The sequence below is a fragment of the Mycteria americana genome, chromosome Z, assembly GCF_035582795.1.
Source record: "Mycteria americana isolate JAX WOST 10 ecotype Jacksonville Zoo and Gardens chromosome Z, USCA_MyAme_1.0, whole genome shotgun sequence".
Classification (NCBI taxonomy): domain Eukaryota; kingdom Metazoa; phylum Chordata; class Aves; order Ciconiiformes; family Ciconiidae; genus Mycteria; species Mycteria americana.
In genome coordinates this window covers 36,774,167-36,796,515 of record NC_134396.1, presented here as the reverse complement: position 1 = coordinate 36,796,515, position 22,349 = coordinate 36,774,167, and the positions used below count along the sequence as shown (strand labels likewise).

At 40.8% G+C, this 22,349-nt stretch overlaps 1 protein-coding gene across 1 annotated transcript in view; it reads left to right on the top strand.

The window, feature by feature from the left end:
- KIF27 (kinesin family member 27) overlaps nt 1-21,161 on the top strand; it is a 38,977-nt gene extending 17,816 nt beyond the window's left edge. Inside the window, exons 7-19 of the mRNA XM_075488234.1 lie at nt 444-619; nt 1,000-1,133; nt 1,681-1,836; nt 2,129-2,266; nt 2,893-3,098; nt 11,240-11,437; nt 12,290-12,403; nt 13,457-13,633; nt 14,276-14,491; nt 15,674-15,880; nt 16,705-16,903; nt 17,323-17,487; nt 19,147-21,161. Of these exons, the coding sequence (XP_075344349.1) occupies nt 444-619; nt 1,000-1,133; nt 1,681-1,836; nt 2,129-2,266; nt 2,893-3,098; nt 11,240-11,437; nt 12,290-12,403; nt 13,457-13,633; nt 14,276-14,491; nt 15,674-15,880; nt 16,705-16,903; nt 17,323-17,487; nt 19,147-19,610 (2,550 nt within the window). The 3' untranslated portion in view covers nt 19,611-21,161. The remainder of the gene's footprint in view (nt 1-443; nt 620-999; nt 1,134-1,680; nt 1,837-2,128; nt 2,267-2,892; nt 3,099-11,239; nt 11,438-12,289; nt 12,404-13,456; nt 13,634-14,275; nt 14,492-15,673; nt 15,881-16,704; nt 16,904-17,322; nt 17,488-19,146) is intronic.
- The last annotated feature ends 1,188 nt before the right edge of the window (nt 21,162-22,349 follow it).

Genomic DNA, 22,349 nt, shown 5'->3' with positions numbered 1-22,349 from the left:
TATTCCCATTGAAGACTCTGAAAAATTACTTTTTGATGTCTTGCAACATATGCTATGCCACAATTGTCCAAAATGTTCACGCTTAAAATTATCACTTACAAGTGCTAAAGTTGTAGTCTCTTCTGGTGTTTTCCTGGGGTTTTTGAAGGTTCAGGTATGAAGCATTATCAAAAATGAATGATTATGCTTAGTGACATATTCAATATGTTGGATAATGAGTTGCTAACAGTGCCTTCTTTCACATTTGGAACAAGTGCTCTAAGCTCTCGCAAAACCTTTTGTTACAAAAGTATTCAGAGTTATTATAGAAAACCTCTGTAATTTTGCTTACAAGCTCAAGTGATGACAGACTTCTAAATTGAAATATTTTTTAGATATCAGTAAAGAATTGCTAAATTGTTAAGTGTTTTTACCCACCACTTTTTTTGTGTGTTTTTTGATAGGTGTATACCAGCCCCCCTGCCTTCTCCCTAGTCCGGGTAATGGCAGAATTCCGTGCTCGCAGCCAGATGATACTGAGCAACATAGAAGATCAGGATGAAGTCCTTCACTGCCACCTCTCTGATCAGAGCGATGAAGAGGAAGAAAATACAAGCAACAAAAAGAAAACCTCATTTAAGTAATTTTTTTGTTATCCTTTAATTTTTGTTACAGACAAATGTATGGCAAAGGTAGTATTACTGCCTATTCCTGCCATAATATGAGGCCATTTCTGATGTTACTTATGGTAAATTTATGGGACCAACTGGACATATTACAAAATAAGTGTAATAAACATAGGTTTTTGATTTAATAAAGATTGCATAATCCTTTTTTTGGGGCCAGAATCTACTATGAAGACTGGGGGGGTCGGGAGGTGGCGAGTAGATGGGAAAGAAGGTACAAATGCTTATGTGAGTTTGGGATTCTTCTCTGTTAAGGTCACGTACTTTGCATGAAGCTTAAAGAAAAAAAATCCTTGTGTGTTCGGAATGTAGCATGTTTTTCATTCTTCCTTAGGCATTCCATAAACCGAACATGGACACAAAAACAGGCTTGTCTGTGCTTTCTTCCTGATCTAAGTGACATGAAGTGTCAAGTAGACAAGTCGGGTTTATCCAACAAATCTGCGCTACAGACTGACACAACCACAGGTAAAATGGAAGTCATGAGAGCAAATCTTATTACAGTAGCAGAATATGCAAGAATGTCTTTAGTACATGTAATTATTTTTCCCAGCAAAATAGGTGTATTTGATACAAATGTTTTTTGGTTATAGTTCAACGTAGGCTTTTGAGATTCTCTTCTTCCCCTTTCTGAAACTGATGTCAGTGACCTTAATGTTTAAGTAATACTTATTAGCCAGAAAGCACTTCACACATCAAAAAACTGTTTAGATATAAATCTTTAGTACTGCTTCAATGAAAGAAAATAGATGGTATTATCTTATCAGAGATGCACTGAAATGCTTTCAGGACTATTTTTCCTCTCACTTAGGGTCTTGAAATGCTAGTGCATGCCATCCTTTCTTTTCCTGTTTAGGCACATGGCAGGGAAAAGACTCTTTGCACTATTCCCTCCTTTTGATTCTTTTACTTCATACGGAAGAACTCCACACATACAATGTTCCAGAGCAGTATATTTTGGATACAGGATGTATTCCAGATTTTTTATCTCCATATTGCTTTGTTTTCTTTCAAGGTGAAGAGATTGACAGCCTCCAGAAAAGTCATGTTTTTAACATGCAGAAGTTAAAGAATTCAGAGTTGAGACTCATTGAGGCCAAGCAAAAAATGAGAGAACTTGCACTTAATATCAAAATGAAAGAGGAACTTATTAAGGAATTAGTAAGAACAGGTAACTGGCTACTGTAGGGAAAATTGGAATGAAGAAGTTCAGAAACAAAAGAAAAGGCACAAAACTTCCAAAGTGCTGCATGTCTTAGTTTTTATGAAATTATCTTATGCAAGAATACTTTTAATAACTTAAAGATTCATAACTTTCATTAGTTACTTGCTATGATTGCACTGAAGGCAGTAAATGTTGATTACATTTGCTATGATATGCAAATGTATTTGTTAAATATTTTTTGTGCTTTGCTGATTATTGCTTTTATCCACCAATAGTGTAATTTTTCATGTATGCTCAGTGCTACTGATCTCTTCGTGGACATGTATTTGTCACATGGTGTCTGGGATAGGAGAGAAGATACATCACTGTGCTGGGAATGTAAGCATTCCCAGCACTGCAGTAGAGAAGCAGGAGTCAGAAGAGGATGAGGGAAAAGGTCAGTGTCCCTGTTAGCCTACATCCCTTACACATCTGTCCTGGTACATATATGCCTGCCAGAAACTAGCCTTATGATGACAGTAAGGATCTCTTTGCTCAACCCCTTCAATCACACTCTTCTCCTGTGCATACCTTCTCTTGAGGTTGTCTTTTGGCACTGAGAAAGATTCTGTGCTCCCCAAAATAGTATTTTGGGAAAGATTGCCCAAACAGGCAAGTCAGAGAGTAGAAACACAATCCAAAGTTGTTTACTGATTATTAAGCTGAAAGTTGAGTAATAAATAAACAGCATATTCTTCTGGAAAAAGCAAAATTTATGAAATACAGGAGAGCCATTTTGGCAAAAACTACAGTAGGCAGAAGAATTTCACTTTATTTGGCACTCACATGGCACTTTATTTGGTGACATCAGGTGACTCATGAAGAATTCAGATTTAAGACTCCTTCCTTTATCTCTATTTCAGAGTTAGAAAGGAACTGTATGTTCCTTTAGGGTTGGAAAATTTCTCAGAAATTATTGGTCTAGCCAAATGAAGTAAGTAATGATTCAACTACAGAATTCAGTATTACATTTCAACTTATTATCCTGCTGTTTTTAAACTATTTGGATATCATGTCTTTAAGGTAAGGATGCTCAGTCTGTAAGCAGGCAATATTCTTTGAAGATAACTAAACTGGAGCAAGAATCTGAGCAGGCCAAAATGGAACTGGCTGAAACACAAAAGCGGCTTCAGGAGCTGGAGAGTAAGGAGCTGAGAGACATTCCTGAGAAAGCCAAGTTACAAAAAGAGTTCCGGAAGAAGATGGACGCAGCTAAGTTGAAAGTACAGGTATTTCTGACCTGACCATTAAGATGTGCAAATCTCTGTCTCACCATCACCTTTGAACTTTAACACTCTGCTTGTAAAACTCTCACAAGTTTTACACATTGGAAGCGGGTTGGATTGAAGTAGCTAATGAGAAACTTAATACTATTATACTCAGAATGCTATTTAACATATATGTGGTTAGATACATACAGTATTTTCTTGGTAGATAAGAAACCAAGAAAGAAGTGGGTGATATGAGATGCTCATACACCATTGTATGTAGTATCATAAAAGAACCTACTCAAGGAGACCATTACAAGTCTATTACCTGCCATAAATAAAAGCAATGTTTTATGAAAATACTATATAAATTCCAGCTCTAAGCAAATCACTGTGATGGTTTGCAAGACCAGGCCGAATACAGTCATATTTGTTTGGTACTGACCTACTTTTAAGTTCTGCTATACCTAAGTTTAAAATCTGTGTAGGGCCATGTCCTGGTTTCGGCTGGGATAGAGTTAATTTTCTTCCTAGTAGCTGGTATAGTGTTGTGCTTTGGATTTTAGTATAAGAATAATATTGATAACACCTTGATGTTTTGGCTGTAGCTAAGTGGTGTTTACATTGGTCAAGGACTTTCCCCCCCTTCAGCTCCCCATGCCCTGCTAGGTGCCCAAGAAATGGGAGGGGGCACAGCCAGGATAGTTGATCCAAACTGACCAAAGGGCTATTCCATACCATATGATGTCATGCCCAGTATATAAACTGGGGGGAGTTGGCCAGGGTGTAGAGATCACTGCTCGGGGACTGGCTGGGCGTCCGTCGGCGGGTGGTGAGCGGTTGTATAATTTTTTTTATATATATTTTTTCCCCTTTTTTTCCCTCCCTTGGGTTTTGTTCCTCTCTCTCTCTCTCGTTGTTTTTTTCCTTCTCGTTATAATTAATTATTATTATTACTATTATTTTGTTCCAATTATTAAACTGTTCTTATCTCAACCCACGAGTTTTCTTACTTTTGCTCTTCCGATTCTCTCCCCCGTCCCACCGGGGGGAGGGGAAGTGAGCGAGCGGCTGCGTGGTGCTTGGCTGCCGGCTGGGGCTAAACCACGACAGAGATCCTTACTAATCAACTATCCTGACTGTGCCCCCTCCCATTTCTTGGGCACCTGGCAGAGCATGGGGAGCTGAAGGGGGGGAAAGTCCTTGACCAATGTAAACACCACTTAGTGACAGCCAAAACATCAGCGTGTTATCAATATTATTCTTATACTAAAATCCAAAGCACAGCACTATACCAGCTACTAGGAAGAAAATTAACTCTATCCCAGCCGAAACCAGGACAGTATCCACCCCTTATTCTGTACCATTTTTGTCATGCCCAGGTTCTACCTTTTCTAATACAATTAATCACCACCACTTTTCCTGTCTCTTGGTATGTATATCTATATATGTACACACAGTTATCATTCCCTTGGTCTATGGGCCATCCTTCTAAAATGTTTATTAAGTTCATTTAGTCCATGACTTTGGGCTCCATCTGTCATAATAGTCCTTCACGGGAGAAGAGATGGTGTGTGGTGTTGGGTTGTTGCATGCTGAAGCCAGTTCTGGTTCCATCACCACTGCACTTTGCTTGCTTTCCTCGAAGTTCATTCTTCACTAATCTGGGTGATCCTTATTGAAATACCATTGATATGGTGTATAATAATCATACAAGTGATGACACACAGTATTATATAGCAGTTAACATCATACCATTTAGTTCATTGGCTATTCTCACCCAAAATCAAATCCCCTTGAGGTACACATCTGACTTCCCCATCCTTTCGCATTACCCACCAAGTACACCCGGGTCCTTGAGCAAAAGCAATCCCACGAATGGGCTTGCCTTTGCCCGAGGCAGGAGTAACCCAGACTGTCTTCCCCAGCATGTTTTTTATGTGCACTACAGAGACCTTATCCCCTTCTACAGTGCGTAAAAGTTTTGATTGCGCAGGGCCAGCTCGATTGACAAATCCTCTAGTGTTAACTAACCAGGTGGCCTTTGCTAAATGTGTATCCCAATGTTTGAACGTCCCACCACCCATTGCTCTCAGTGTAGTCTTTAACAGTCCATTGTATCATTCAATTTTCCCAGAGGCTGGTGCATGATAGGGGATGTGATATACCCAGTCAATGCCATGCTCTTTGGCCCAGGTGTCTATGAGGTTGTTTCAGAAATGAGTCCCGTTGTCTGACTTAATTCTCTCTGGGGTGCCATGTCGCCATAGGACTTGTTTTTCAAGGCCCAAGATAGTGTTCCGGGCAGTGGCATGGGGCACAGGATACGTTTCCAGCCATCCGGTGGTTGCTTCCACCATGGTGAGCACATGGCGCTTGCCTTGGCGGGTTTGTGGGAGTGTGATATAATCGATCTGCCAGGCCTCCCCATATTTATATTTCAGCCATCACCCTCCATACCACAGCGGCTTTAACCGCTTGGATTGTTTAATTGCAGCGCATGTTTCACATTCATGGATAACCTGTGCAATAGTGTCCATGGTTAAGTCCACCCCTCGATCATGAGCCCATCTATATGTTGCATCTCTTCCTTGATGGCCTGAGGTGTCATGGGCCCACTGAGCTATAAATAATTCACCCTTATGTTGCCAGTCCAGATCCACTTGAGCCACTTCAATCTTAGCAGCCTGATCCACCTGCTGGTTGTTTTGATGTTCCTCAGTGGCCCGACTCTTGGGTATGTGAGCATCTACGTGACGTACTTTTACAACCAGTTTCTCTACTCGGGCAGCAATATCTTGCCACAGTGCTGCAGCCCAGATGGGTTTGCCTCTGCACTGCCAATTGTTCTGCTTCCATTGCTGTAACCACTCCCACAGGGCATTTGCCACCATCCATGAGTCAGTATAGAGATAGAGCATTGGCCACTTTTCTCGTTCAGCAATGTCTAAAGCCAGCTGGATGGCTTTAACTTCTGCAAATTGGCTTGATTCACCATCTCCTTCAGCAGTTTCTACCACTTGTCGTATAGGACTCCATACAGCAGCCTTCCACCTCCGATGCTTTCCTACAATACGACAGGACCCATCAGTGAACAGGGCATATTGCTTCTCATTTTCTGGTAGTTTATTGTACAGTGGGGGCTCCTCAGCACGCGTCACCTCCTCCTCTGGCAATATTCCGAAATCTTTGCCTTCCGGCCAGTCCATAATTACTTCCAAGATTCCTGGGCGATTGGGGTTTCCTATCCGAGCCCGTTGTGTGATCAGTGCAACCCACTTACTCCACGTAGCATCAGTTGCATGATGTGTAGAGGGGACCCTCCCTTTGAACATCCAACCCAGCACCGGCAGTCGAGGTGCCAAGAGGAGTTGTGCTTCCGTACCAACCACTTCTGAAGCAGCTCGAACCCCTTCATATGCTGCCAATATCTCTTTTTCAGTTGGAGTATAGCGGGCCTCGGATCCTCTGTATCCCCGACTCCAAAACCCTAAGGGTCGACCTTGAGTCTCCCCGGGTGCTTTCTGCCAGAGGCTCCAGGTAGGGCCATTCTCCCCGGCTGCGGTGTAGAGCACATTTTTTACGTCTTGCCCTGCCCGGACTGGCCCAAGGGCTACTGCATGAATTATCTCCCGTTTAATTTGTTCAAAGGCTTGTCGTTGCTCAGGGCCCCATTTGAAATCGTTCTTCTTCCGGGTCACTTGGTAGAGAGGGCTTACGATCAGACTGTAATTTGGAATATGCATTCTCCAAAAACCCACAACGCCTAAGAAAGCTTGTGTTTCCTTTTTGCTAGTTGGTGGAGACATGGCTGTTATTTTGTTAATCACATCCATTGGGATCTGACGACGTCCATCTTGACATTTTATTCCTAAAAACTGGATTTCCTGTGCAGGTCCCTTGACCTTACTTTGTTTTATGGCAAAACCGGCTTTCAGGAGGATCTGGACTATTTTCTTCCCTTTCTCAAAAACTTCCTCTGCTGCATTGCCCCACACGATAATGTCATCAATATATTGCAGATGCTCTGGAGCTTCACCCTGTTCCAATGCAGTCTGGATCAGTCCATGGCAAATGGCAGGGCTGTGCTTCCACCCCTGGGGCAGTCGATTCCAGGTGTACTGAATGCCCCTCCAAGTGAAAGCAAACTGTGGCCTGCACTCTGCTGCCAAAGGGATTGAGAAAAATGCATTAGCAATATCAATTGTAGCATACCACTTGGCTGCTTTTGACTCCAGTTCGTATTGCAGTTCCAGCATGTCCGGCACGGCAGCACTCAGGGGCGGCGTGACTTCATTCAGGCCATGATAGTCTGTTAGTCTCCACTCTCCATTAGACTTTCTCACTGGCCATGTGGGACTGTTAAAAGGTGAACGACTCTTACTGATCACTCCTTGGCTCTCCAGTCGACGAATCAGCTCATGGATGGGCATCAGGGAGTCTCGGTTGGTGCAATATTGCCTCCGGTGCACCGTTGTGGTAGCGATTGGCACCTGTTGTTCTTCAACCCTCAGCAACCCCACAACAGAAGGGTCCCCTAAAAGACTGGGCAAGGTAGACAGCTGTTTAATTTCTTCCGTCTCCAAGGCAGCTATACCAAAAGCCCACCGGTACCCTTTTGGGTCCTTGAAATACCCTCTCCTGAGGTAGTCTATGCCAAGGATGCACGGAGCCTCTGGGCCAGTCACAATGGGGTGCTTTTGCCACTCATTCCCAGTTAGGCTCCTTCGGCCTCCAATACAGTCAGTTGTTGGGATCCCCCTGTCACTCCACAAACACAGGTGGGTTCTGCCCCTATATAGCTTGATGGCATCAGGGTACACTGTGCACCGGTGTCTACTAGAGCCTTATACTCCTGTGGGTCTGATGCACCAGGCCATCGAATCCACACAGTGCAGTAAACCCGGTTGTCCCTTTCCTCCACCTGGCTGGAGGCAGGGCCGCCCTAATCCTGGTCACAATATTCATTACCCATTTCTTGTGTATATGAGTCAGGAATTTCTTCATTAAAATCAGGAGTAAAATCAGCCCTCTTACTCTGTCTGGGGAACTGTCCACTGGAAACCGGAGCAGCAATTTTCCTGGAAGAACTCCCTTTGGTAATTGTTTTTCCTTGCAACTCACGTACCCGTGCCTCTAGGGTTGAGGTAGGTTTTCCATCCCACTTCCTCATGTCCTCTCCGTGGTCACGCAAGTAAAACCATAGGGTGCCCCTTGGTGTGTACCCTCTATATACTCTCTCTTGAGCAGAAGAACGCTGACTCCTAATAGCTGAGACACTGGTCCGTATAGGTAGGGAGTAGGACAAATCCTCTTTGAACTGTCTGAACTCCTGGGACAGTTTCTGCACAGCTGAGACAAAGGAGGAAGGTTATTAGGAAGGTTAGTAACTCGGAGGTTACTAGCAGCTTCATTCACTGTTGGACCGTCTCGATCTTTCCAGGTCAGTATTGCCAGTGAGTTGGCACACGACGGTGGTGCGTTTCGTACCAACTTCCGCCACATGGGTCTTGTGCACTGGACCTTGTCTGGATCTATGGGTGACCGCACGTCGTTCAGGTCACCATAAATCACTTCCAGCATGGCTAATTCCCTCAGGTACTGGATACCTTTCTCCATGGTGGTCCATTTCCCGGAGCGGTATACAGCATCTTTCTTGAAGGGATATCTTTCTCTTATAGCTGACAGGAGTCGCCTCCAGAGGCTGTGGGCTGGTTCCCCTTTTCCAATCGCTTTGTCAATGCCCCCTTCCCTAGAAAGGGATCCCAGCTGCTTGGCTTCCTTACCCTCTAATTCCAGGCTATTGGCCTCGCTATCCCAGCATCGGAGCAGCCAGGTGACAATGTGCTCCCCTGGACGACGGCTGAAATCTTTTCGCATATCTCGCAGCTCACTCAGGGATAGGGATCGGGTGGTTTCGGTCTCATTTATGAGTTCTTCCTCTTCCTCTCCCTGTGATGGCCCTGCTTTTTCATCTTCCCTTTCTAAACGAGCTGACTTTCGCTTCCAGGATTTCTTTTTATGTATAGGGGCGACTGATACTGACACGGGTTCGTTCCCTGTTTGAACCGCAATGCTTGTAACAGAGTTGTTCGGTGCAGCTGCAGCCGCAGTGCCTGTCGCAGGGGGAATCGGAACAGCCGCAGTGCCTGTCGCAGGGGGGGCTGGAGCAACCGCAGTGCCTGTCGCAGGGGCGGCTGGAGCAGCCGCAGTGCCTGTCGCAGGGGGAATCGGAGCAACCGCAGTGCCTGTCGCAGGGGGGGCTGGAGCAACCGCAGTGCCTGTCGCAGGGGGAAGCGGAGCAGCCGCAGTGCTTGTCGTTTTGTCACCAGATCCTTGAGGGTTCTGAGTAGCGTTGAACAGGGCTCGGTAGGCATGGGCCAGACCCCAGCACATTGCAGTGATTTGTAACTCCTTAGAATTGCCAGAGTCACAGCATACTTTTTCCAAATATTCTACTAATTTTTCAGGATTCAGCACTTGTTCAGGGGTGAAGTTCCAAAACACTGGAGGTGCCCACCGTCCTAGGCATTTGCCCATGCTATTCCACACACCCTGCCACTCATAACTATCCAGCCTTGGGGCAGATCTCTGGATGATATTCTTAAATTGCTTACTAACCCTGGACAGGATCGAAACAATATTCCCAAGCAATACCAATACAAGTATCTTAACTACCCAAGGTTGTTCAAAATACTGAAAAGTTACTGTAATGAAGGAGGAAGCATTGTAGAAGAAAGTAGTGAAGGTACAATTCTGCATTTCCTCCATAAAAAACCTCTCAGAGGAAGAAGTATAATTGCGAATTGTCTCCATAAGATGATACCTGACATACAGTAACGGTTTCAGTACAGCACTTAGATACCAAAATAAACCCAAGGTCACTGTTTTAATAACAAATCTCACAGGCAAAACATCACCAACTAAAGCAGAGCACAGCAAACTGCAAAAACCAACACTGATCTTTAACATGTACGGCAAAGAAATGAGCATGGTGCAGATCAGGTAAATCAATGCTAGGAACAAATGGATCAATATCACATCCCACAACTGCTAACAGATCTAAATTCCTTAATACGCTCTGGTTAATCTGTTATTATCTCAAACCCTTCGTGCCCCGCATTGGGCGCCAAAAAGGACTGTCGTGGTTTAGCCCCAGCTGGCAGCCAAGCACCACGCAGCCGCTCGCTCACTTCCCCTCCCCCCGGTGGGATGGGGGAGAGAATCGGAAGAGCAAAAGTAAGAAAACTCGTGGGTTGAGATAAGAACAGTTTAATAATTGGAACAAAATAATAGTAATAATAATAATTAATTATAACGAGAAGGAAAAAAACAACGAGAGAGAGAGAGAGGAACAAAACCCAAGGGAGGGAAAAAAGGGGGAAAAAATATATAAAAAACAATGATACAACCGCTCACCACCCGCCGACCGACGCCCAGCCAGTCCCCGAGCAGTGATCTCTACACCCCGGCCAACTCCCCCCAGTTTATATACTGGGCATGACATCATATGGTATGGAATAGCCCTTTGGTCAGTTTGGATCAACTATCCTGGCTGTGCCCCCTCCCATTTCTTGGGCACCTAGCAGGGCATGGGGAGCTGAAGGGGGGGAAAGTCCTTGACCAATGTAAACACCACTTAGCTACAGCCAAAACATCAGCATGTTATCAATATTATTCTTATACTAAAATCCAAAGCACAGTACTATACCAGCTACTAGGAAGAAAATTAACTCTATCCCAGCCGAAACCAGGACAGGCCAGCTTAGGTGCCCTGTGCCTCTTGGTCCTAGAATGCCGGGTTAGACAAGCGCTGTACAGAAAGAGGTAGCTGGCTTATTGACTTGAGCTCAGGACCAGCATTCTGGCACCATTATGTCTGTGGACATTTTCCAGATCTGTGATTTGTTAGATTTTACTACTTTCATTGTATCACCAGGAATGAACCGTATCTTTACCTTTTCATGTTGCTTGACATTAATTCTGCCTGTGCCAACTTTACCAGATAGCTCAGAAAACACAGAAATAATGAGTGATCATTTGGGCAGAAGTTAGTAAGTCTTGCTAACTCTAAGAATTCAGTGAAATAAAGAATGAAGCTGAGTCATATTTTAGTTTTAAGTTTTCCTGCTATTAAGCTGAAATTTGCCATCAACATTCAGGCTTTACAGAAGAAGCAGCAAGACACTAAGAATCTGGCTTCATTATTGAACCAAAGTGAGAGACAAGCAACAGAACTTGAGCAGAATGTGGCTCAGATGAAGCATCAGCAGACCCAGCTACAGAAGAGACTGTGTGAGGAGAGCGAAAAAAAGAAGCAACTAGAAGCAGAGATTCAGCGGGACCAGCAACAAATTAAAGTAGGATTCTTCCTATCTCTTTATGACAAAGAATGAGATGAGCCAATATTGCCTCTGCTTCCCCAAAGACAATAAACTATACTGCCAGGCTTTCTATAGTTTTAAGTAATGGCTTTCTTGACAAATGCACTGAACAAATTGTCTATAAACATTTTCACAGAAATCTTCAGTTTGCCTTTCTCTTCAGCTTTTTTTTTGCTTGTTTTATTATGTGATGTCTAGCCCTGAATTGCAATTTTACATGTAAATTTAGGGTCAGTATTTCACAGAATCACAGAACCGAATAGGTTGGAAAAGACCTTTAAGATCATCGAGTCCAACCGTAAACCTAACACTGCCAAGACCACCACTACACCATGTCCATAAGCACCTCATCCAAACGTCCTTTAAATACCTCCAGGGATGGTGACTCAACCACTTCCCTGGGCAGCCTCTTCCAATGCTTGATAGCCCTTTCAGTGAAGTAAAATTTCCCAATATCCAATCTAAACCTCCCCTGGCACAACTTGAGGCCATTTCCTTTCATCCTGTCACTAGTTACCTGGGAGAAGAGACCGACAACCACCTCTCTACAACCTCCTGTCAGGTAGTTGTAGAGAGCGATAAGGTCTCCCCTCAGCCTCCTTTTCTCCAGGCTAAACAACCCCAGTTCCTCAGCCGCTCCTCATAAGACTTGTTCTCCAGACCCTTCACCAGCTTTGTTGCCCTTCTTTGGACACGCTCCAGCACCTCAATGTCAAGGTTATTGACACCCCAATTTCAGGTTATATACTTGTGTGGACTCTGACATTAAATGTATTTAAAGTCAGGCTGACTGAGGCTGGAAGAATGGAGGGTTTTGTTTGTTTACAGGAACTTCAGCTGAAGATGGAGCAACAACAGAAGATTCTTAAACTTAAGGATAAAGAGATTGCTGCATTTAAAAAGAAGAAAAATAACTCAGTGGGAACTTCACAGAAGCTACAGGTAGCTAATCTATTCCGGATCTGTGTGGGCCCTTAAAAAAAATTCTTTCTTCATCCGCAGTCATCTTTGTAAAGTGTTTAGAAGAAGAGTATTCCATCATAGTTTTGTTTTCTTTTTTGCTGTAGGAAAAATTGGGAGTATAGTCTAGCAGCTCTCGTACTCTTTTTGAATGAAGGAAAGAAGAGGCTTTAATGTCCTTTCTTTCTATGATTTGTCAGAGATGCTGATTCAGAGACCTCAGAATTCAACAGGTTAGGTTGTCTGGTTGGTTTGAGGGTGATCCTCATGAGCTCTGTTATAAAAGTTCCAGGGTTTATTTGGTTTTTTGTTTTCCCCTCTGATATAAATGACAGAGATCTATGGTTTTGGTTGTTCCTAATAGGGTTAGAAAAGTAAGTGTCCTATGCAGCAGTGCCACATACATTATTTCAGATGCGGACATTGGAACATGAGAGTTTCATGAGTTACCCAAAGTCTTTAGAGGTGAAAAGAAATTTTGGAAGTTAAACAAAGGCAACTTTTTAGCCTTACCAGGAATATATCCACTGATAAACCGTGGCTTCGGAACAAATTTATAATAGAGTGTGCTATCAGGATCAGTGCTCTCATTTACTGTCTTTCTTTCTGTCAACATCATAATTCCTTGTCACTTTATGTTTTTCCACAAATAGTTGGTCTTGGGGCAAATATAATGCAATGACAATGGGCTAGCTGAATTCTCGTGGTACCTTCCAAACCTAGTTGCTGTGATTATACAGAAGACATCTATTTATATAACTGGTCTTAGAAAAAGAATACATTTCATTAAAGGCATCTGATGCAAATTCGTTTATACAAGATGTAGCAGTGTAACATTGCTGAGACTCTTTTTAAGTCAGTCCAATTTCTGTATTATTCTGAGTCAAGGTTTTTTTGCAGAATTAATGTTAACATTGGAAATGTCAATTTCTTCTACAGTTTTATCAGTTATTCTAAAAAAGGATAACCATAATCATAAAATTCTGCCCCAAAATGTCCTGGTTAATGCTCTCTGGATCTCTATTTAAACTTTAGAAATTAGAAGAGCAAAAGAAATGGCTGGATGAAGAAATGGAAAGAATTCTCCAACAGCACCAACAGTTAGCAGAACTAGAAGAAGATTTAAACAAAAGAGAAGCCATTGTAGCCAAAAAAGAAGCACTATTGCAAGAGAAAAGCCACCTGGAAATCAAGAAACTGAGATCTAGCCAGGTGATTTAAGAAAAAACATGAAACTCACCACAGTTATAGTGCTGACTGAAAGACGGGGGGGGGGGGGGAGGCGGGGAGGCAGATAGCAGAAGAGGCTCAAGTCATGTAACCTCTGTCTCTACCACTGCCATGAAGTTATTGTTTGGCTTGAGCAAATCAACATTTAAAATGTGAATAACACAGAATAGTAATTTTTATTCACTTTTTCTCCCCAAAATTCCAACAACAAAACAAAACAAAAAAAATCTGAACTGTGGAGTTCTGTTATTGCAGAGCACTAAATAATATGATATCTAAAAATGACTTGGTCCTTTTGCAAACTAGAGAACATGACAGGAAAGCATTTTGCATTATTTATTTTTCAGTAGCAAAAGTGAATAGAAATTGAAGTATCATTGTCACTTATAATGACTAGCCCCTTTAATTTTTAGTATGTAGAAAACTGCACGTTGAGCATTTTTGTTTTCTTTCATCTTTTGAGTAAATAGTAAATTTTATGGTAGCTCTCCACTCAAAATAAATAGTCTCCCATTGCAAGAAGCAAGCAAGTCTTTCACTGCAGAATGTGATGGTCTCACCTACATTTTTCTTACTGGAAGGAGTATCTCAGTTTTATATCTATGGTTGCTGTGGTTTTTTTAGGCTTTAAACAAAGATAGTATGAAATTGTCTACTCGCTTAAGTATGCTGGATCAGGAACTGTGTGATAAAGGTATGCAGCTTCAGGGCAGCACCACTGAAGACAAGACAGACATTCTGGAAAAAATTCAGGTTCTCCAGACGGAAAGGGATCAGCTGCTCAGAAGAAGAAATAGTGTGGATGAGAAACTGAAAGATGGTAAAGTGTTGTCAACTGAAGTAAGTAAGCGCCTCCAAGATAAATACAGGTTTTAGGTAGTGTTGTATAATGAAGTGTTCCAATCAGAACCTCAAATGTCTCCAAATATTAGATAAGCTAGAACCCAGGAACTGAGGTTGGGTACTTTTGTAAATAGCAATGTTAAAATACTGCTATGATAGCACTACTGACGTACCCGTGAACAAAGTTTATGTTCAGAGAGACTTAGTTCAGCTAGCGCCTTGACAAACTCCACTGGCCTAAGGATCATATAATCAGAGTCGCCATCCCTGGAGGTATTTAAAGGACGTTTGGATGAGGTACTTAGAGACATGGTGTAGTGATGGTTTTTGGCAGTGTTAGGTTTATGGTTGGACTCGATGATCTTAAAGGTCTTTTCCAACCTATATGATTCTGTGATTCTGTGATTCTGTGAAATAAGGGAATTAGAAGTTCATCCGTTTATCATAGGCAGATATTTTAATATCAGGACATAGAACAAGGCAATGTACTCACATAGTGATGCCCCTTGATTTTCTTTATAGGATTTTGTGAAAAAGCAAACTTCACCTGAAGGCCTCCATATTTTTACAGCAAAAATAAGTCATATTACCTGGATGGTCCACCCTTGAGTTGATCAGTATAATTACGTTGAAGATATAATGAATTCCTATAAAACGCAGAGATTATTTTTAGGTCTTGATAAGCAGTATGGGCATGCGGCTGAGGTAGTAATGTGCCAGAAAGAACCCTACTTGCCTCACTCTTCAAAATCTTCTGCAGTGCTTCAGGCCATGCATTTCTGCGACTTCTCTACACAAGTTATGGTCATCAAACTCCTTACTGACCTGATTCATTCATTAATCCAACAGAAAACTAGCACAACCAAAAAAATAATAGTAGAATTCAAACTGTGGGGAGGATGAGGGAAGGATAAAAAGGGAAACATGACTTCTGTTTTTGTGATGAACCATTTGATCGACCATTTATCATGGCAGGGGTACTATGGCAGAAAAAGACAAATGTTCTATATTTGTACTCTACCTCTTATTTTTCCCATTCCATTGTCTGTACGGCTACTAGTTTGTCTTGCCCTTAAGTTTAGTTTCACTCTTGAGAGTGAAGTTAAAGAATGTCTTATGTATAGAAAGATTAGTTCTACACTTCCTTTTTAAAGATCTCACTCATGTGTTTCTCTGTAGGAAGAACATGTCCTTTTCCAGCTGGAAGAAGGAATTGAAGCCCTGGAGGCTGCTATTGATTACAAGAATGAAAATATTCAGAATCGCCAGCACTTGCTTAGGTCATCTTCTCAGAGTCTTTCACAGAGCGAGAATAATGTAATAGGAAAACTAATTTCCCTATCTGCTGCAGAGCTCAGAGCTATCCTCTTCAAATATTTCAACAAGGTTTGTTTTGGCTAATGAATAATATTTTATCCTATTTTCTGTTACTATTCTAGATCATGAAATGAAATGGTGTCAAGAAATAAAAATAAATTTAACAAGCTTTTGGTGAAAATCTCTTCAGGTTACATACATCTGCTATTAATTCAGATATTTTTAATTTTTACATTAACCTAAATAGGATACCTGTGTGTTAACTTTGTATATCTTGTCTTGGGGTCATTAGCGTAAAAGGTGCTGCCAATGTGGAAATTTCCTTGCTCCTTTCCAGTGCTCTGTGTTGCTAACTTTTGGAGCGGCAACATATTTAAATAGTGGTGTCATATTGAAATTCTTCCCTACTGCAAGCTTCAGAAAGCTCAGGCTAGTATTCCTATTTTTTTCTAAATCCAGTATAAACTCTTTTTGCATACACTCCTTGCAGTGTGTACAGCCAAATACTGAAGAATCATACTTACATCTGGAAACATAAAAATGAAATGCATTAGGACATGGTGTGTCTTTGTGATTTTGGGTGAACCTTGGGTGATTTCATGAGCAAGTTCTCTGTGGGATGCAAGTTGGAAGTTCTCCACAATCAGGAAAACACGGTTGTTTCAGTTTAAATTCTGCACAGGGTATCAAAAAAATCCACTTGTGCATGTGATCAAAATGTACAGAGCTCATTTCTAAAGTGTGAACTTGTAGCAGCAGGCAAGTCTGTTTCCAATATAAGCTTATGGCTTATAGAGACCATTGCTTTTGTAGGCTTTAATCTATTAAGCAGAAGGGTAAAAGCTTTTATGAAAATGGTTAGCTAAAGCAAAACAAATGTATTTCTTTCTTAGATTGTTGGCCTACGTGAGTCTGAACGTAAACTACAACTGCAGATTGAAGAATGGGAAATGAAGGTCATAGACCAGGAAAACATAATACGTGAATTAGAATCTGCACTTGAACACGTCAAGTTGCAGTGTGACAGGCAGCTGACCCGACAACACAAAGAACATGAGAAAAAAATACAGTTAATATTGCATCATTTCAAAGGTATTTGTTTCTTGGGGGGGATTGTACAGCAAGTATTATCTTCAGTCACTACTGAGAAATACTGTATTCCAACTGAAAAACAAAGCATAAGGTTCAGAGATATATTTTGGCTGTCACTAATTTTGATGTTGTTTAGGATGCTGAGGAAAGGACACATGGTGTCTGTATGAACAGAAAATTGAGTATTTTTTTAAAGCATAAAATAAAGATACCGGTCCTGCTGATCTTGATCTTCTAAATACTCCTATTAAAGCTGACAAGCAGGGTTGGCATGGCCTTTTTGATCCTACGTCATAGTAGTTAAAATGTACACGCTGCAAGCAAAGTGTCAGCAAGATACAAGACATATTCTGTCTAGTTGGGCATCTGATTTTTGGCACAGAGATATTTGGTTCTTAAACTAGTTCTCCTTGTCCTAGAACAAGATGGTGAAGGTGTAGCAGAAACCTTGAAAGGGTATGAAGTAAAAGTCCAGCAACTGGAAAAAGACTTATTTTTCTATAAGAAAACCAGCAGAGAGCTGAAGAAGAAATTGAAGTGCCTCTTTGGAGAGTCATCCCATCAATTATTGGCATCCACTAAATGCAAGTATATTTTCTTCAAATATTTATGCAGTTGTCAATAGACCATTTGAAGGGTGGTGAACACACAAAAGTATATCAGATAGACATAAAAATAATATTTTTACTGAACTAACTGTTCTTCAGGAATATATTACACCTCTCCCCCAGTTTCAAAGGAGAAACAACATTGGTTTCTAGATGTAGCAGTGGTATACCAGTGGTTTAAATTTTTGTTCTGTTTTCTCTGGATTCTAAAATAATTTCAGCATCTACAACCTCAGACTGTTGTAGTTAAGAAAAAGGAATTTTACTATCTGAAAGGGTCTAAATGACTTTGTAACTAACAGCTTTGTCATATGCCATGCTTTTAGGTAGGCTGCTCCCAGCACGTGATTTCATAAAAGTTACTTACGGGGAGATTGTCAGTGAAGAATTCCATACTTTCAGTTACTAACTTACTTTAGTTACTTACTTACTAAGGCTAAAAGAGAGGATTTATACACTTGTAGGAAAAAAAGAACTTTCTAATGTGATTCTGTGCTTTGACACAAAAAACCAAAAGACACCCAAAAACCAAACCAACAACCAACTGCTACGATAAGTTTTTAATTGTTACATGTCCTACTTGCCAGAATCCAAACCTACAATAGAGCTATTCAGGTGGAAAAGAAAAGAAGATTCAATTTCTGTCACTATTTTGCTTGTCTCATGCCTCTCGATGCTACCACCAATACCTCATATGCACCATACAGCCTTCTTGGCCCTGTGTTTCTTCTTAAGGCTCAGCATGACTGGTTCTTCCTCCAACGGATGCTTCTGTTTCCTTCCACTCGGGCAGTGCCATGCCTTCCTAACACATAGATGCTGATCACATACCTGCTGCTCCCTCAGTGAATTAGGGCTCAGCCCTTGCCCTCTAGACAGGATCATGAGCCAACACATTCATTACTATAAAGTACACTGTCAAACTGTGAATATGAATATTCTTGAGGTTGGATCATAAACAAGCATGAGAAAGACTATTCTGTGTCTAGTATACAAAGAAGCATGTAGTTCAGGACATGTAGCCGTGTGGGGAAACACCCATCCTAGCCAAATAGTAGCAAGGAGAAGAAGGGAGAAGATCCCTGTGAATTTCCAGCTTTTTCAAATACATATGTTCCTAAGTTTTATAAGAATTTAGTTCTGTATTTAGTTATTTTTCTTTTGAATACATTTTGAGGCATGCTGCACTACAGTGTAGTAAAAATGCTTTATAATTTGTTGCTGAGCTTTAAAAATAATAAAAGCCCTGTGTGTACATTACAGTCAAATTTGCAGAATGTGTTTTGTGTGTTGTGCTAGTGTAATTGCTGACTGTTTTTCAGTACATTAATAATTTCATATTTGACAGTCATGGTTCAGTTGTTTTAAGACTGCCTACCAGGATACATTACAAGTTAGAACGGTGCGGCTTGTATTACCAGCACCTAGTCAGAGGAAAGTAACAGCTAATACCTCTGATGTTTTTGTAATGATAAAGTTTTTAACAAAAAGAGCAAAATGTGAGGTGCTGATAATTTTTTACCACGTTCACACTACAGGTTACTGATGCTGTAAAACTGTATTGACTAACTAATATTTCTTGATGGCAGGCACTCAGAAGAGTTGTAACTTACCTCCTGATAAATTTCATTTTAGATAACAGTTCTGGTGACAAGGCATCCAGTCAAGATGAAGCAGAAGTTACTTCTGAAGAATTCAAGTCGACACTTAACCCTGAAACCAATAGTCGACCAGGGAAAATAAAAGAAACAGACAGAACAAGTATTTTAAGAGCACAGCAGAATTCATACAAGCTTGGAGAAGAGGTTTCAGAATTTGCGTGCAACAAAGAATGTTTGTCGAGCACTAGTGATGACAAAACAGGAACAGATGAAGTGCAGCCTTCAAAATCTCATCCTCAGCTACCTTCTGTCATCCAGAGCAGGGAAACCATAACACAGTTTCAAGGAGTAACTCCAGTAAAACTATCTCGCCGAGAGCTACGTCATATTCCTCCCTCCGAATTATCTTTGAGGCGCTCAAGCCTTGGAGTTGGTGTCAGTTTTATTGCTCCAGATTCCATCGAAATGGACAAAAAGCCTAGTGTCACTAAGACATAGTTACTCTTCATTGCATATTTAATAGCTGTTGCTACTGAAGCAACTGTATTAGATTTCTTTGTTCATGGTCTGGTTAAGTATCAACCATGGGTAAATGAGTAAGTGTTCTTTAGTTTATTGCTCAGTATCAAGTCGTTAGGTGTTATGCTCACACGGTTTCAGTGAATCTGAGATGGATTTTGATTAACACAGTATCTAAGAACTTTCATTCAAAGGCCTTTTAACATCGAAGAAATTATTTATATTGGTTTGGGTTTTTTGCAGTAACTTAAAAAAATATAGAAGTTTTTCAAAAATTGCACTGTGAAGTGTGCTGCACTTGTGTAACTTAGGTTTCCTAGAACAATATTGTACTTCACTTTCTTGGGTCAGAAACAATAACAAACTATTTAATTTATTTGGATATATAGCTAGAAAATTAAGTTGCCAGACTGTCATCTAGTATTGGTAATGACTGGCTTCTGTATGCTTTTTATCTAAAAACATTTTATACGAGCCATGTTTGAGATCAAAATCGGTACCCAAAGCCTGAAAAGAAACATAAAAGTACTTACTTTTCTTTTTTTCTTCTTTACAGCTTATTTATGAAATTAAGAGAGTTGCTTATTTCACTTTGGTTTTGTTTGTTGGGCTTTTAAAGAATTGCACTTGGCAACTCAAAGTGTGATATTTATTTCTGTACTACTAAAATGGAAAAAAAACAGAGGACCAGATTCAGCATCCTCTAGGTAAGCCAGATGGACCAATAATATTATTTATACTAGTCATGTCCTTTCACAGGCAAATTATTCTTCTGGATTCCATGTCTGCTTCAGAGCAAGGACTACACATATCCTTTGGTTTACTCTATACTGTTGTTGGTAATGCATTCAGGATGAAAAGCAAATCTTTTTTGTAAGAAAGAGATTTCTTAGCGGTCACTAAGAAACATACACTTAACAGCTGCACAAACTTGAAGGCAGAGACCAGATTGTCCGCATTTACATGAGATTAACACTTCTAACCATAACGCTCGCCTACATAAAAAGTGGCAGTACTGAAAGTAAGGTTAGTTTTGTTTAAGTGGTGGACTTCAGCCAGTCATGTTTGAAAATGTTGTCTTAGATTATTAGGTGTACTTAGGAAAGGCATTTTTGCTTCTGCTGTTGTCTAGGCAAGGTCTTGTGTATAGCATGTGTGGCTATAGGTATGAAAGAACTGCATTTTTCCATGCTGCAAGCACAGTCCAAATCTGTCCACATTATGAAGATGCTATTACAGCATGATAAATGGACTTACTGTCCTGTGGCACATTTTAAAATTTTCTGAGTAGACTGCAAAATATTTCACTCTAATCCGATAGATAAACCACTTAACATCAAATGATTGTATCTTTCAGAATTGTACCTAATTATTACCTATTGTTCAGCTGAATTGTGCGATAAGGATTGGGATCTTTCTTGATTGTTTTTGGATTGGGCTTGATTGTTTTTACTGTCATGGAAGTACTGAGTCTTTACTGTTAAGTTGAATATTAGTGTATATATCATTCACTTAATGTTTCTAGTCAAAAAGCAATAAACAGAAACAAGTACATACAGTTTCAGATGTGTAGTTATTTACTACATCTCCGTATTAAGCAAAGGAATTGTTGAAGGCATTTCTTCTCAAGATAATACCGAGCATTATCATACACCTTGTACTACCCTATAACTAAACATGAATTCCTCTTCTTTTGAAGTTTCCACAAATGAAAAACCTGTTCTTTATGTATGCAAAATACGCAAGGGAAAATGTAGGAAAGTACAACTCAGTCACTAGTAGATGTCAGCTGGTGCTCTGGAGGTTGCTGTAGGTTGCTGTAGCTGTGACACTCCAGATTAAGTAGTCATTCAACCATTAGATCCTGTATGCCATACGTACCCATTTCAAGACATAACTACAACGTCACCTAACGCTAAGGTAGGTAAATACATCAGATGCATTTGTGATCTTTGGAGAAGTGGAAGCATTGTTGACCATGAGAGGAACCTAACATAAGCAAAGCAATGAGAGAGGCCAGTAAGGCAGTCATATAGGGAAGAGAAAAGTAAGCAGTGATTTAGTTCTCCTTTATGTAACTCTAATAGAGCTAACAAATAAAAAGGTTTTACCTCTTTCAGACCATTGTAGCTCCTCTTATTTCTGCTAATTAAAAACAAGACTTTACCTGATAGGCTTTTATTATCACTCTGTTTTACTTCCTTGATGTTATTCACTGGCATTTACGGCCTTCATTGACATTTAGCTGATCTGCAATATGGGGGTAAAAACAACATGGAGCTAATCTGCAGTGACCCACCATGCTATTATTTCACTTATTAACAGCTGTTTCTCCTGCTGTGTCCTGCTAAAACTAACGACAAAAAAAGCCATGCGTATAATCCGTTCTCTTGTCTAGCTAGCAACTGTGAATATTAACTAACTTTACTTACGATCTGAATTCTCTACTACGATTACCTGAACACTCTGATGGCTGCATTTCTATAATAGACTTTTGCCCTTTCCATCACCGACTCTCTCCTTAGTACTGCACATTAACAGTGGAGTTACCCCATGCAAGTAGCTTGCAGAAGTACTCCGATTTGTGTAAATATTGCACCACCTTTGAGAAGGAAATCTCGGTTTTAGTATGTTAATGGAAGTTTTGCCCCTTCTATACCTAAACAAAGGTGAGATTTAACAGCTATTGAAACTCCAACGATGTACTTTTATTGCACG